Below are 14,850 nucleotides of genomic sequence, written 5' to 3'. Positions count from 1 at the left end.
AAGCTGTAGCACATAAGTGTCCAGGAAGCAGGAGAGTTTATTGTTGCTCATGTCTTAGAATTCCCACCTCTTCGAATCAGTCTCTTAACACATCTGGTTGACTTTTGAGGTCCCAGGTCTCCTCCCCCTCCACGGTGTGGGCTCCCCGAGCAGGTCCCTAACTCTGGGAGGACCTGTCTCTGTATTATCAGGCTTTAACTTAGGGGTCAGAGTGTCTCTATGGTTCTGCCTCTGTGGGTTCCCCGTCTCTATAAAAGACCCTGCATTCAATAAGCTTTAGGTTTGATTATGAAAAACAGAAAACTCAAAGGGATAGTGCCTTTCTCTTGCCAGTAAGTGTCCAGCCATCAGCAGCCCTAGCAAGTGTGATGGGACTTCGGCTCCTGCCTTCTAATCCACTGAATAAGATGTTCATTTCCACCTCATGGTCCGAGACAACTGCTGGACCTTCAGCCCTCATTTCTGCATTCCAGGCAGCAGGAAAGAAGAAGGGTCAAGACTGGGCATGTCCTGTCCCTTTAAGAATAATTCTCAGAAGATGCACTTATCTTCTGCATATCTCTATGCTCCTGGGTTAGTCATGTGGCCATACTCTGCTACAAGGGGCATTGGGAACTGTAGTCTTATTTTGGGCAATTATGTGCTTATCTCAAATTTAAGGGTCCTGTTACTAAGGAAGAAGAGTCAAGCAGATATTGGGAGATGTCTGCCCTGTTATTTACAGATTGGGAACTCAGAAGCACTTGTCATTAACTCTGTGATTGAAGAGGCTGTTTGCATATAAAGTATATACTATTTAGAGCTGAAAGACAGCCTCTGTGATAGAGCCGCAGCAGCCCTGAGAGGTGGTACCATTATAGCCTTAAGTCTGTTGATGAGGAAAAGAGCAAGGTTGGAAAGAACCTAGCTTTCAGTTCAGGAAGCTGAAAACAGAAAAAGTTTTAAAAGGAAGGATATGTTAGAGCTAGTCACTGTGGCTTAGTCCGACCTTCCTGCCCTGAGAAGGAAGTGTCACCAATAGGGAACCGAGGCGAAAACCTAGACCAGCTTCTGGTGTGTGATGGGGAATGAGGGAGCTGGAAGGGAATGTCACAGGGTGTGTGTCTCCCTCTAGCGTTCATTGGTTGCCCCCAGTGATGGCAAACTCACTCCCTCCTGTGGGAGCCTCAGTAGAAACCCCTACTGTACGCCTGTGCCTGCCCTGCAGGTGCTCACAGCTAGTATGGGAGATGGATTCATATGTCTTCCCTCCCCCCCATGATTATCTTCCGTTTTCTCCTCCTCCTGACTTCCTCCAGCTTCCTGTCTAGACAGCCCCCAATTAGCTGCTCATTAAGGGGATTAAGCTGCTTGGAGGACTTTCTCCCTTCTGTTGTGGCTGCAAGGGCAGTGCTCAGCTAACCCCTCACCCCCAGCAGCCATACTCTGTTGCTTGGGAGGGTTAGAGGTCTGGGGAGATCACGCCAGCCCCACCCAGACAAGACCCCTGCAGCCACATCTTTCAGGCCCCAGGAGCCAGCCTCCAGGCCGTTGCCCTTTCCATGCCTGGGCCTGGAGTGCCCTTTCTCCTGGCCACCTCCTCCTGAGGCCTTCCCTGATTACCCATCCCAGTAGGGCAGAAAGAGGGCACCTTCTGCTCAGCTCCCAGGGTGCTTTGTTTTTGCTGCTGCTTTGGCCCTTCCGGGGACATAGGCCCTTCACATACATGGTTGTTATAGAGGTGAAGCAAGCAGCCCGTCCCCGCCCCGTCTCTCTCCTCTGTTCCCTGGGTGGTGGAGTGTGGCCTGTGAAATTACAGAGTTGGATTTGAATCCCGGCTCCACCACTTGTTAACTCTGTGGTCTTGGGCAAGTGAGTGCTCCCATCAGGCCTCAGTCATCACATCTGTGAAATGGGGGTGACTCCTGTAAGCCCTGCATAGGGTAGTTGTGAGGATGATGTGAGAGCAGGCTCAGAGGGTTCTGCCCCAGAGCTCGAAAAGGGTCCTTACCCAGGGCGACTGCCCCCAGAGGACACTGGGCCGTCCAAGGGAGAGAGGCTTCACTGTGTTGTCAATGCTCACTGAATGATGGCTGGGCTCAGCAGAACTAAGCACTCCATTCGCCACACACTCTTGTTGACCGCCCTGTGTTCTGGGGCGGTGGAGACCCAGCAGTCAGCTAGAGTGGACCCCCTCCCCCCCACAGCCTGTGGCTTGCCACTCAACCTGCTTCCCTCATGTCACCTTGAATGACCCACAGTGGAGCTGGCCTTCCAGCGGGGGATGGCCTTGTTGTTCTAGGGATGCTCAGATGGGAGGTATACAGGCCTGCTTATTCCCTGAAGAGCCTGTGCTTCGGCGGGACAGACAGGCGTGTGTATATCCTTAATGGGGGCACGCAAGATGCTCGGATGGGGACCTGTAGGTGTATGTGTTGAGAGGAAGATGGCTGCTCAGATGGCGGTGGTATATTACAGGTTAAATGGAGAGGCGGGGCTCAGATGGAGGACACAGAGCATGTGTTAGCTGATAACAGTGGCTCAAGTGGGGCATTACAGGCCTGTGTGCTGAACAAACGGGTGGGGGGACCTCTGGAGCCTGGCCAGGAGCACCTGCCGGGCTCCCCCTCCCCCATGCCCTGCCCTGGCTCCCGAAGGCCCCATCTCAGGAAGCTCAGGGGGGCGGGTCCACACCAGGCTATTTCCATCCAGGACAGGCTGTTCTAGGAAATCCTCCTAAGTGAGCATCTGACAGTCCTAACCTGGTTCCGCCACAGCCCTGCACCAGCAGAAAGCCTGCCACCCTCCTGCACGCGCGCACACACACGCACACACATACCTACGCACAGCCTGCAGGGCCAGCCTCCTCTCCTGCCCACAGCCTCCATCCCACCGCACCTCCTGTTCCCTGAGAAAGCCCGGGCCCTGGCTCCCAAGGCTTTGCCGACCCACACGCCAGGACTCGCTCCCTCAAACAGTGAGGTGCGTCCTCAGGGCCATCGAGGGCAGCAGGTTTGGCTCGCCGATCCGTTCACCCCAAGCTATGCTGTTGGAGGGGACAGGAAGCTGCCCATGTGGAAACGCCACAAGGGAAATCGTGCAGCAGTGTGCGGGCGGGACAGGGCTGGGGAACGTGTGCAGATGCCCACCCACAGCCGTGGGCAGGAGACCCCAGCAGCAGTGACAGCATGCCTCGGAGGAGGGCAGGGGTTCCCACTGGGGTGACTCTGCCCACAGGGGACACTGGGCCATGGCGAGGGACATACGTGGTTGTCACACGGGGGTGGGAGAGGGCTCCTGGCCTCGCGTGGGTGGGGGCCAGGGATGCTGGCAGCACTGCACAGTGGCCAGCACAGCCCTGATGTCCGCAGTGCTGGGGAGATGTTTCTGGAGTAGGGCACCTTGTGCTGGGTGGCAAGAAAGTCAAAACTCATCAGGGTCTCAATGGGAACATTTCACCCTAAAATAAATTTTAAAAATGATTTCTAAACATGTCCATCTCTAGGCCCCACTTCTTTGAGATCCCAAGTCCAGGGATGGGGCCGGATCTGCATTTTTGGGGGGCATGCCACCATCCTTAGCTCTCACATTTGGAGGCTGGCGGAGGTGGGGTGCAGGGAGGAAGGCAAGGGGCACGCACACTTCTTCAGGGCTAACGTGTGCCTGGCCCTGGTGCGGTCCATCCTCTGTATCATGGTGACAGCGGCTTCTTCCTGAGCCAGTGTTTGCTCTGTGCCAGGTCCCCATGGATTCGACATGTGCCCGTTTTACACCATTCATTCACTCATTCATTCGTTCATTCATTTGCTCACAGAAGGTTGAAGGGGCTGAGCTGTCAGGGTTCCCGAGGGCCAGGGCAGGGGAGGTAGTGAGGCCCCCATCTTCAGAGGGATGACAGTTAGCAAGTAATGCCAGCAGGTGGGTGTGCGCCAGGCCCTTCACACCTTATATCTCACTTCATCCTCGAGGTGACCTTGCAAGGGTTTTCTTCCTTCCCCTGTAAGGATGAGGGGGCACAAGATCCGCGGCTTAGGGGCTTGTCCGGATCCTCTCGGCTCGCCAGGGCCCGGACCCCCGTCTGCTCACCCTGCCGTCTTCTCCGGGGCTTGGGCAGCCCTGGGAGGCCTGTCTCTGGAGTGAGAAAAGGGGCGGGGCCAGTGGGGGTGTCCGGGGCCTGTGGTGGCATCAAGGCCATAAACCCGGGCAGCTCCCTTCTCTACCGTGAGCCTTAGTTCGCTCCATCTATAAAGTCAACCCCCGGCCCCTTGCCCACAGGCTGCTGGGAGAAAGAGGGGCAGGGGCTCCAGTAGGGAGGCTGGGGTCCTGGGAGCCACCCTGCCGGCAGCCCTGTGACCCTCTGGCCCCTCCCCACACAGGCATCTCATCCCCGGTGAAGAAGACAGAGATGGACAAGTCACCCTTCAACAGCCCGTCTCCCCAGGACTCACCGCGCCTCTCCAGCTTCACCCAGCACCACCGGCCTGTCATAGCCGTGCACAGTGGTGAGCACTATGGGCCCCGGTGGGGAGGTGCCCCGCGCACTCTTGTCAGTCCCCGCCAGGCAGGGAGGTCCCACCGGCTGTCTGAGCACGAGTCCTGTCGCTATAGCTCCCTGCTGGGCAAGGAAACCCAGAGGTGCCGTGGTAGAGAGCGCCCAGGCCGGACTGTCTCTTTGGGCCTCAGTTTCCCCTTTTGCATGGGAAAGAGACACAGCCTGTGGTTTGCCCCTTAACCTGTTTCCCTTATGTCACATTTGAATAACCCATACACAGACGATGGTGTGGGGCAGTCACAGAAGGAGGTAGATATACCTGGCGTGTGGCCAGGCACACACAGGCCACACAGGTGATCCGGGGGCCCTCCTGGCTACACAGACAGGAATTTCACACAAATAACAGAGGGAGACAGGCTCCGGCAACCACAGGGTGTCAGCTGAGCCGGGCACACTGCACCAGGCCCTCCCCAATGTCACCTGTCAATTAGGGCTCCCCCGACCGACCGGGCTGTCATAGGACTGAATGAGTTAAATTGTGATAAGCTCCCTAATGCCCCCTGTTGCCCCGTTGCGATGATAATGAATTCCACCATACCCATCCTGTGGCGGCTCTTGGCTAGGACGGCAGAGTTGAGTAGCTGCAACAGAGACCATATAGCCCCAAAAGCCAAAAATATTGACTATCTGGCCAGGAGCAGGAGAGAAAAGGGGAGGGGGAGTGACAGTGAATGGACACAGGGCTTCTTTTCGGGGCGATGCTCTGGAATCAGAGAGTGAATGTAGTAAAACAGACTGAATTGTTTAGAAACGAAAAAAGCAAACAGCACAGATTCAGCCACGAAAAGGAGTGAAGCGCTGAAGCTACGACGTGGATGGACCTTGGAAACGATGCTCAGTGAGAGCACCGGACACTCAAGGCCACACAGTGTGCGATTCCGTTTATGTGAACGTCCAGGACAGGCAGGTCCAGACACAGGAAGTGTTTGCCAGGGGCTGGGGGGCTTCTTTCGGGGATGATGAACATTTTCTAAAAGAGATTGTTGTGTTGGTTGCATACCTCTGTGAGTGTGTAAAAACCATTGAATTAAGTACACTTTTAAAGGCGAATTGTACAGGGGTGGGCAAAAGTCGGTTTCCAGTTGTTCACATGGGAAGACATGCAGGTTATGGTTATTACAACAGCTTTGTTAACGCAAAAGAATGGCACAGTGCACTTAGGTACAACCTTGTAAGTGCTCAAATCGCTGGCTTCATTATGCTCACATTCTTAAAGTCTCTGAAAATCAGTAAACCTGAATTTCAGGGACCCACACAGTGACCCGGGTGGGTTAGCCCCACTGCCTCCTGAAGTGGTTGAATGCAAACGTACTTTTGCCCACCCTTGTATAGTATGCAAATTATATCTCAATCTCAGGAAATATTGACCACCCGGCCCTTTACAGAGAGAGCTAGCTGAGCCCAGGGTCAGGGTGTGGGCTGTGGGGCCAGAGGGCCTGGGCTCCAACCCTGGTCAGCGATCCGCTTGCTGTGTGGCCTGGGGCAGGGGACATAACCTCTGAGAGCAGGGATGGCGCCAGAACCTTCAGGGCTTTCCGTGAAAGTCAGCACGTTTGGGTGTATGAATGACGACAAGGCCTGGCCATCGCAGGCCCTGCTGGGCCGGGCTGCTGTCATTGTTACCAAAGGCACCGAGATACAGGTGCCACGCACAGTGCAGTCCCAGAGAGCAGGACAGACCGGGCAGAGCCCGCAGTAACCGCCCCTTTCCGTCCCCGCAGGGATCGCCCGGAGCCCGCACCCGTCCTCGGCCCTGCACTTCCCCACCACCTCCATCCTGCCCCAGGCGGCCTCCACCTACTTCCCTCACACAGCCATACGCTACCCACCTCACCTCAACCCCCAGGACCCGCTCAAAGATCTCGTCTCACTGGCCTGTGACCCTGCCAGCCAGCAACCTGGACCGGTGAGTTTGGGGGCACAGACCTCCCCTGCCGCACGGGCTCCCGGCGAGGTCTCAGGGGGCCTGCTAACGTGCAGCTTCTGTTGTAAATGGTTTCCCGAATGGTGGATGGCGGAGGGCCACGGTTCTCTGCCGAAGCACTTAGAGCTGGGCCGGTTCAGGATTCGGCTTTTCAGATGTTAGAATTGACAGCATGTATCTTGCGAAGCGCTTTGAAATCAGACATGGTCCTATGGCTGCAGCTCAGGCCTGACTTCCACAAAAGCTCTCGGTGTTCAGAGCTTTGTGGATGTTAGGACCGCTGGCGAGGTGATGGATGGCTAGGTCCTGGTAGTGGGTGAGGAAAGCAGAGCACCGTGAGGCCACCATGTTGTTTAGGGCAAGGCGGCACCTGGCGGAAGGGAAGCGAGGGGATAAAGTGGATTAAGGAGGAGACGGGGGGAAGTGCAGTCCCAGGATGCTGGAGGCCTGCAGGGCCCGTGGTACCCACCAAACCCGTCCCACCATGCCACCCTCGTCCCCCAGCGGGACCGCGAACAGCAGCCCGAGGCGGCGGGGGTGCCGCCACCTTAACCACCTGTCTCTCTGTTCCCCCCAGTTAAATGGAAGTGGTCAGCTCAAAATGTCCAGTCACTGCCTTTCTGCTCAGATGCTGGCACCCCTGCCCCCCGGGCTGCCGAGGCTGGCGCTTCCCCCTGCCACCAAACCCACCTCCGAGGGAGGAAGCACGTCACCGACCTCGCCCTGTAAGCACTCGGGAAGCGGTGCCTGAGGCAGGGCGGGCGTCCCCAAGGGGCCCCCCCCACTCCCCTCCCCGACTGCTGGGGCTGGGGGTTCAGGCCCAGCTTGGTGGGTACCGGCGAGTTCCCTGAGTCCCCACTGAGGGGCTGCAGGGTCAGGCCCCCAGGGGCCAGGGCAGCCTTAGGGGACATCAGGGCCAAGTCTGCTGTCTGCTCCCATTGGCCAAGTGGCCTGGGGCCCCCATTTGCCCACTCTGGGCCCTGAGCCCTCCTCCATGCAAGCAGCCGCTGACAGTAGATGAAGATCTCCAACTGGCGGCCTGAAGGCCAGACATGGCCCACAGCTGCCCTTTGTGGAAAATGAGAATCTCTTGTTGTGTTAAAATCCTGACATTTCACATAAAAATTCCAGAGTTCCTAAGTTTGGGGGGAAATGACCCCAACAGGCCCTATTCTTGCTAGTGACTTGGGCTGAGCCATACCTATCAATGGGATGGTCTCTGCCTGCCCGCCTGACCCCAGAAGGCCCCGGTGAGCTGCGAAGCCCCTGGGTTGGTCCCCTTACCTTCTAGAACTCCACACTCTCTGGATATGGCTCCAGATTACGGCCCACTGGCCCCATGCACTCCCCCCTTCTGGGGCTGCTCCAGGCTGGAAAGCCACTCCCAGAGTCCCTGTCCTGGGGTCTACCCACCAGCAGGGGCTGTGTGCCCAGACCCTCCCTGGGCTCCAGAGCAGGTGAGGGGGGCTGTCCACACTTCGCCAGAGGTCTCGCTGGGGCCTCCAACCCCTGCGTCCTCTCAGGCTGAGCAGCCCCAGTTGGGCAGGTAGAAGATCTCCAACTGGCAGCCTGAAGGCCAGACATGGCCCACAGCTGCCCTTTGTGGAAAATGAGAATCTCTTGTTGTGTTAAAATCCTGACATTTCACATAAAAATTCCAGAGTTCCTAAGTTTGGGGGGAAATGACCCCAACAGGCCCTATTCTTGCTAGTGACTTGGGCTGAGCCATACCTATCAATGGGATGGTCTCTGCCTGCCCGCCTGACCCCAGAAGGCCCCGGTGAGCTGCGGAGCCCCTGGGTTGGTCCCCTTACCTTCTAGAACTCCGCACTCTCTGGATATGGCTCCAGATTACGGCCCGCTGGCCCCATGCACTCCCCCCTTCTGGGGCTGCTCCAGGCTGGAAAGCCACTCCCAGAGTCCCTGTCCTGGGGTCTACCCACCAGCAGGGGCTGTGTGCCCAGACCCTCCCGCTCCAGAGCAGCAGGTGAGGGGGGCTGTCCACACTTCGCCAGAGGTCTCGCTGGGGCCTCCAACCCCTGCGTCCTCTCAGGCTGAGCAGCCCCAGTTGGGCAGGTAGTCTCAGACCCCCAGGCTTCTCCCTGAGGCCTCATTCTGCCCCTCACCCCCTTTTTGATGTCACTCGCTCCCCAAATGAGATTCCTCACCCCGCCCGAGCCATAGGGCCAGCGGTCCCATCTGGCCCCGTTGGCCTCCTTCCTGCATGAGCACTCCTGCCCCCAGCATCACTGCCTGCCAAGGCGCAGGCAGCTTCAGGTACAAACGGGTCTTGTCTGAACACCAGATGCAGTGCAGGGCGCTGGGTTTGAATCCTGCCTCTGCAACTCACTCTCTGTGTGACCTTGGGCAAATGTCCTCCCCTCTCTGAGCCTCAGTTTTCTCAGCTGCAAAATGGGACAGTCACCATAGTTGTGGGGCGGTGGGGAGCGAGTCAGTGAAATAGATCAGGGAGAGCATTTAGTGCCACGTCGAGCACAGAGTGGAGTCAGTATGCGGTGATGGTGATCACCGACTACCTACTACTGTCTCATCTGTGAAATGGGGAAAATAATCATGTTGGCTTCATTGAGGCCACTGTGGGTTAAATGGGATCATGCCCGGTGCCTGGCATACAGTAGACACTTAGTAGGTGCAGAGAAAACACGGATTCCCTCTTCTCCCCGTCACCCGGTTCCTAACTACAGCTTTAGTCTGCTTCCCCGCGTAGCCCTGGAGCCTCACGGCCTCCCACTTACTTCACCCGGCCAAGACCACACAGAACCCTCCCCACCCAGTCCCGGCCTGTCTGAGGCCCCGACCCACAGTAGCACCCAGCCATGAATTATTCACTCGCCCACAAAATGATGGGTGAAATTAAAATACAAATATATATATATATGTGTGTGGATGTACATACCCAGCCTTCCCCCTGCCTCTCCAGGAGGAAAATTAATAAATAAAATAGCCTCAATAATTGATGGCGCCCTGTGCGGGATGCAGGCTGCCGTCGCAGGATGGACCAGGCGGTGGAACACCCTGAATAATTCACGGGCGGTTTCTGAATTATCCATCTTTCATCCTGCGCCTTCACTCCCAGCAGACGCCCCTCCCGAGTGACCCCAGGGGCCGTGGCTGTGGGCTTTTCTGGGTGCTCAGATTGGCCAAGGGAGGGCACTGGGTGCTCTGTGACCCTGGGCAGCGGCCACCCTCTCTGGGTGCTCCCGTGCGGCCCCCTTTGCTAACGGGCTCTCGGTCTCTCTCCTCCCTGCAGCCTACTCTACGCCCGGCACGTCCCCTGCAAACCGTTCCTTTGTGGGATTAGGACCAAGGGATCCAGCGGGCATTTATCAGGCACAGGTAGGGGCCAAGAGGCCGGCTGGTGGCGGGAGGGTGGGCCAGGGCAGAGGGGCCAGCCTGGGTGTGCAGGAGAGGCCAGCCTGCTGGGTCCCCTGCCACCCCCCTCGCCGTACCAGGGCACGGTGGCCATTAAGTGTGGCAGGGGGACCAGGTTCCCATACCCTTCCAGGGCCTCAGGTCTGGCTATAGCCCCAGCCCCTGCCTGCAGCTTCCTGCCAGGAGACCCTCATGGGCTCTTGCCCCCCTGGGCCCATTTGTATAGGTGGGGAGACAGGCCCACAGAGGTGAGGGGATTTGCCCAGGATCACGTCACCCCAAGCTTTCCACCCCCTGGTCTTTATCCCTTCCTTGTCATCTGTCAGAGGGACCATGGGGGAGGTGGGCAGGAGGTGGCAGAGGACTCCTGGATGCCAGGGGCACGTGGGGAAACCGAGGCAGCCTGTGACAGGTGATGGGGCCTCCCAGTAGAGCATGCATGCACCCACCTCAGGTTACAGCCTGCGAGGCGGAGAGGGTGGCAGCAGAGGCAGAGTTGGTATGACTGCAGCTGAGTGTGTATCAGGGTTGGGAGGAAGGCGGGCTGAGCACGAGGCCAGGAGGCTCAGAGAGGAGGAGCAGGTTGCCTGAGGCTGCACAGCCGTGGAGGACAGAGCCCCGGCAGATCCACAACTGGGACTGGTTCCCAGCTTCTGGTGGAGTGGGAGGTGGCCTCAGCCCCCCACCCGTGTGTCCTGGCTTCAGCCCTCGGTCAGGGTTCGAGTCTGTGCTGTGTGCAGGCGGGGAGTGTGTTGACAGACGATGTCTGAGGGTGGTGGCTGGACCGAAGCCCCTGATTTCCGGTGCGTGTTGGGGAGGGGGTTGCAGAATGTAAAATAGCCCGAGGACAGCACCAGCTCCCGCAGGCCCTCTGAGGCCCAGATGCACAGAGAAACCCACCCAGGCTCCTCAACGGCTCCGAACCACCAGAACCACAGAGCGTGGAGATTTGCAGGGTCCCAGGGGCCATGTTCAGGCCCTCCAGCCCCTGTGGGAGGGTTCCTGGCAACGGGTCCTCAGACAGGGGTGGGGAGGAGGTGGGAGATGGCCACATCTCTCATTCTTCACTGAGATCAGAATCTGCCACCCTGACCAGACCCAAGGAGTCACCCGCCACAGTCTGGTGTCCGGGGACCCTCCAAGGCTGGCCTGGGTGCAGCTCCAGGGGCACCGAGTGTGTGGGAATGACCTGGCCTCCCTCTCCCTCCCGGCCCTGCTTCACTTACTTTGAACCTCTGTCTTCTAACCTTGGGTACCTCCTGGGGGCACTTTGAAGGTCCCAGAACGTTAGGGGACCAGTTTCATCCAGAAAGGGCACCGAAAGGCCAAGACCACCCGCATCCCTCACGTGCCCACGTGTTAATCACGCTGCTTTGCAGAGTCCCGGCCGGGAACCAGACAGGGCTCACTGGGTCAGGGGCACCCAGCCAGCTGGGGGAACCCCAGGACCGCCTGCTTTGTGTTTTAGGCCCCCATGACCTCGCCACCCTCTCCGAGTCCCAGCAGCTGGACGCCTCCCCCTCCGGTGCTCGGAGCCAGGCGGTTCCTCTCCCGCCCCCACCCGCAGCCCTCCCCACGGGAGGCTGGGAATGTCCTGATGGCTTCAGAAACCGAAGTTAATAAAAACAGCAGGGAAGGGGCCCTGCCTGCCTAACCCTTCCCAGCCACCCTCCACCTCACCTCTTCCCTTATCAACTCTGCATGGGGAGGCAGGGGCCACCCCACGTGAACAGCCAGAAAGGGGAGGGCACTGAAGCAGGCAGACAGGCAGCGCCTTTGCCGGCCCCTCGGGTCAGGGGGATGATGGGGACCCAGAGAGGGTGGGGTCAGGGCTGGTGACGCTCTGAGGAGGGAGCGAAGGCTGGCCAGGCAGGGAAGGATGCGGGTGCCCAGGCCGTGACTTGGCACTGACAAAGGCTAGAGGGGACGGAGAAATAGCTGGAATGTGGAAAACCCACGAACACGGGCTCTGGCTGGGGGTCTTGGGGAGCCATGGAAGGGTTTAGAGGGAGGGAGGGGCATAGCCAGGTCTGGGAATTGGAAAGAATTTTCTGGGACTGGTGTTGGGGGCAGTGAGACATGGAAGCGAGGTGACAGATTGATGAGAGACTCCCCAGGGAGCCTGGGTTATGGGGGAAGCCAGGCCCCCAGTCTGGGTGAACAGGGAAGGCAGGTCTGGGGGTGGGGGGTCCCGCCGACACGACACAGGCCAGACCCTGGGTCACTGGACAAAGGGCACCCCGATCCCTGGGGGGGTCAGCCCCCCTTCCTCCTCAGAAGGGAGGGGAGTGGGGAGGAAGCTGTGGATGAGAACCCGCTCCCCCTCTCAGCCCCTGCGCTTCGAGGCCTCTGGTTTCTGGCCCAGTCAGCACTTCTGCCTCCGCCTTCCTGATTCCTGGCAGGTTTGCTTTTCTCTGCCCCCCACCCCCAGGCTGCAGTGGCTTCTCTCCCTCCCCATGCGCCCCCTTCCATCTCCTACCTTCCAGCCCATCAGTACCCGTCTGCCTGATCAATATCCCCTCCTCCCATCTGTGCCCCTCCCCCTCAATATTTCCTTCCCCATCCGTGTCCCCTCCCCTTAATCAATATTCCCTCCCTCCATCTGTGCCCCTCCCCCTGATCAATATCCATCCCCTCCCCCACCAGCGCCCCCTCCTGAACAATGTCCATTGATCTCCGCCTCGTCAATTCTTCATGCCCTCCCTGTCGTTCGCCATCAATCCCCCCAGTCCTGAGTCAGCCATCACTTTGACCCCCAGAGGGGGTTCCAGGGACTCTGACACCTCACCCCCCTTTCTGTGTGATAGCCCCCCCGACCTTTCTGCTCAGGAGCCATCACACCCCTTCAGTAGATGAGTATCCTGAGGACCAGAGGGGGTTAAGCCACCACATGCCCTAAGCCATACTTGGTGGCTCAACCAGCCCAGGGGAATCCAGAGCCCAGACCTCACCCCTGGCACTGCACTGCCTCAGTCTTCCTCTCAGCGGAGGGAGAGGATGTTGAGTTGAGGGTGCCGCCCTGTTCCTGGGGCCAAAGCAGGGCAGCTGGCCTGGGAGGGGAGGAAGGAGGAGGCCGGGCCAAAGGGAGGCCGGCCACCACTGGAGAGGGCCACGCCCAGAGTCTGTCTGGTTGCCAAGGGAAACCAGACATGAGGTAATGGCCAAGATGAACTTGAACTTGGTTGGAGGTGGGGGTTGGGAGCCACAGCGCTAGTGGGATGGGATGGCCCAGCCGCTGCAGGGCACTCTGGTTGAAGGCCTGGTTGGAGGAGATACGATTGATTTATAGCAGGGGCGGGGGACAGCACTGCCCTGGCCTCAGGGAAGGGGTGGTGGTCCCCAGGCCCCCCCCACAGGGGCAGGTTGCATTTCCGGGGCAGGCATCCGGAGGCTGACACTGAGCTGTCCAGGGCAGGCCTGGCCTCCCTTCCGGAGCCACTATCTCCCACTGTGCAAAGTGGGAGTCCGAAGTCCCTGAGGCCCAGGCTCAGGGGTCAGTCCCGGGCAGAGGGAAAATCCAGGACTGGAGCATCTCAGGCCAGAGTGTAAACTCCGCTTTCTGCGTCCCCCGCTGGTGACCTTGGGCAAATTATTTGACTTCTGTGATCCCGTTTTCTCCACTGGGTAATGGGGTGGTTCCTCCTTCATATGGGTTTGGGGGGGATCATTAAGTGGGAGAATGTTTGTTTAAAAAAAGAAGCAACCCTGGTCACAATACCTGGATAGAGTGGCACTGCAGAAAATTGACTTGGAGGCAAAGTGAAACCACACACACACACACACCCCTTCTGTACTCAGGGCAGTGAGGTTCGGAGCCCCGTTGCCCAGTTACAAAGCACAACTACAGGACGCTCAGTAGATGTGAATTCCAGATAAATGAAGGACTAAAACTTTTTTCTTTTTGGTACATGAGTATATTCCAAAAGCTCATGGTGTGTGCTTGTACTGGCAGATTTATAGGGAATTCGGATTTCACGGGAGCGCTGTGTTTTATCCAGCAGCCCTGCTCGGGGTGAAGTCGCTTGCCCAGGGTCACCCCGCACGTGGTGACAGACCTGGGTCGGGGGAGACAGAGGTCACAGGGCGGGGGTGGGGCAGAGGGCGGTGTGGGCAGTGGCAGAGCCTGACCTCGCTTTCTCTCTCTCTCTCCCGCTGTGTCCCCCTGGGGCCGGCTAGTCCTGGTATCTGGGATAAGAACGATTTCTTCCCACGCCCTGCTCCTTCATCCGGGTGGGCTGCACAGCCGGCCCCCAGCCCACGTTTTCGGTGGAAAGTTAGAGCAAAGCAAGAACACCCTGCCGACTCCCAGCCCAGCCGAAAAGACAAAACACATAGACACATACACACAGGAGGAAAAAAAGAAAAAGCCAAAAAAAAAAAGACAAATGGGAAAAAAATCATAAAAATAAACCCACCCAAGCAAGAAGACAAAAGGTCAAGACGGCAACGCTTCGGCCCCTTGGGACGCCACAGCTGGACCTGCCACCCTCGGCTGGACCTGCCACCCCTCGGCAGAGGGCAGAGGACGTGACGGTGCCCGGGGGTCTCTCTAAGTTACTCATCTCTCACTGCTGCTCTGGAAGGGCAGGTGCCCGCCTCCACCTCCACCAGGACCAGGTGAGCGCAGCCTGATGCCCGTGCCCAGGCCCCACGGGGCAGGACGCCCAGCAGGGCCACCTCTCCCCCGCGTCCCCTTCGTCTCCGCCGCCAGGATGTTGGCCAGGCTTCCCACGCTGGTGGTGACGTTTCCGAGCAGGAAGGCAGGCGCCACGGAGGCCGGGGTGGGCAGGGGAGCGACAAGGGCAGACGAAGGTTGTGGGAGACCCTGGGCATCACCAGGGGTCAAGGACATGTGGCAGGTTTGTTCTCAGGAGCGTCCTGGGGCCGTCACGGGGTCTCTACCTGCCCCAAAGCGTGCACGTGCTGGGCTGGCTCGGGACTTTCAGCCCCACGCCTGTCTGTTTGGGAAGAGAAGTCTCTATGCAATTGCCCCCCACTCCCA

General features: G+C 58.5%; 1 protein-coding gene across 3 annotated transcripts in view; it reads left to right on the top strand.

Annotated features, from left to right (window-relative positions):
- Positions 1–14,224, top strand: part of NFIC (nuclear factor I/C (CCAAT-binding transcription factor)) — a 64,147-nt gene extending 49,923 nt beyond the window's left edge. Inside the window, exons 7-11 of one of the 3 annotated variants that reach the window (XM_014533616.1) lie at positions 4,356–4,481; positions 6,253–6,437; positions 7,033–7,180; positions 9,727–9,812; positions 14,025–14,180. In XM_014533616.1, the coding sequence (XP_014389102.1) occupies positions 4,356–4,481; positions 6,253–6,437; positions 7,033–7,180; positions 9,727–9,812; positions 14,025–14,042 (563 nt within the window). In that variant the 3' untranslated portion in view covers positions 14,043–14,180. Of the gene's footprint in view, positions 1–4,355; positions 4,482–6,252; positions 6,438–7,032; positions 7,181–9,726; positions 9,813–14,024 lie in introns of all 3 variants that reach the window. The other 2 variants (XM_014533618.1, XM_014533624.1) reach the window with 2 other exon arrangements.
- The last annotated feature ends 626 nt before the right edge of the window (positions 14,225–14,850 follow it).

Source organism: Myotis brandtii, unplaced genomic scaffold, assembly GCF_000412655.1.
Source record: "Myotis brandtii unplaced genomic scaffold, ASM41265v1 scaffold122, whole genome shotgun sequence".
Classification (NCBI taxonomy): domain Eukaryota; kingdom Metazoa; phylum Chordata; class Mammalia; order Chiroptera; family Vespertilionidae; genus Myotis; species Myotis brandtii.
Note: the sequence above shows the minus strand (reverse complement) of the source record. Positions and strands in the feature narration are given on the sequence as shown.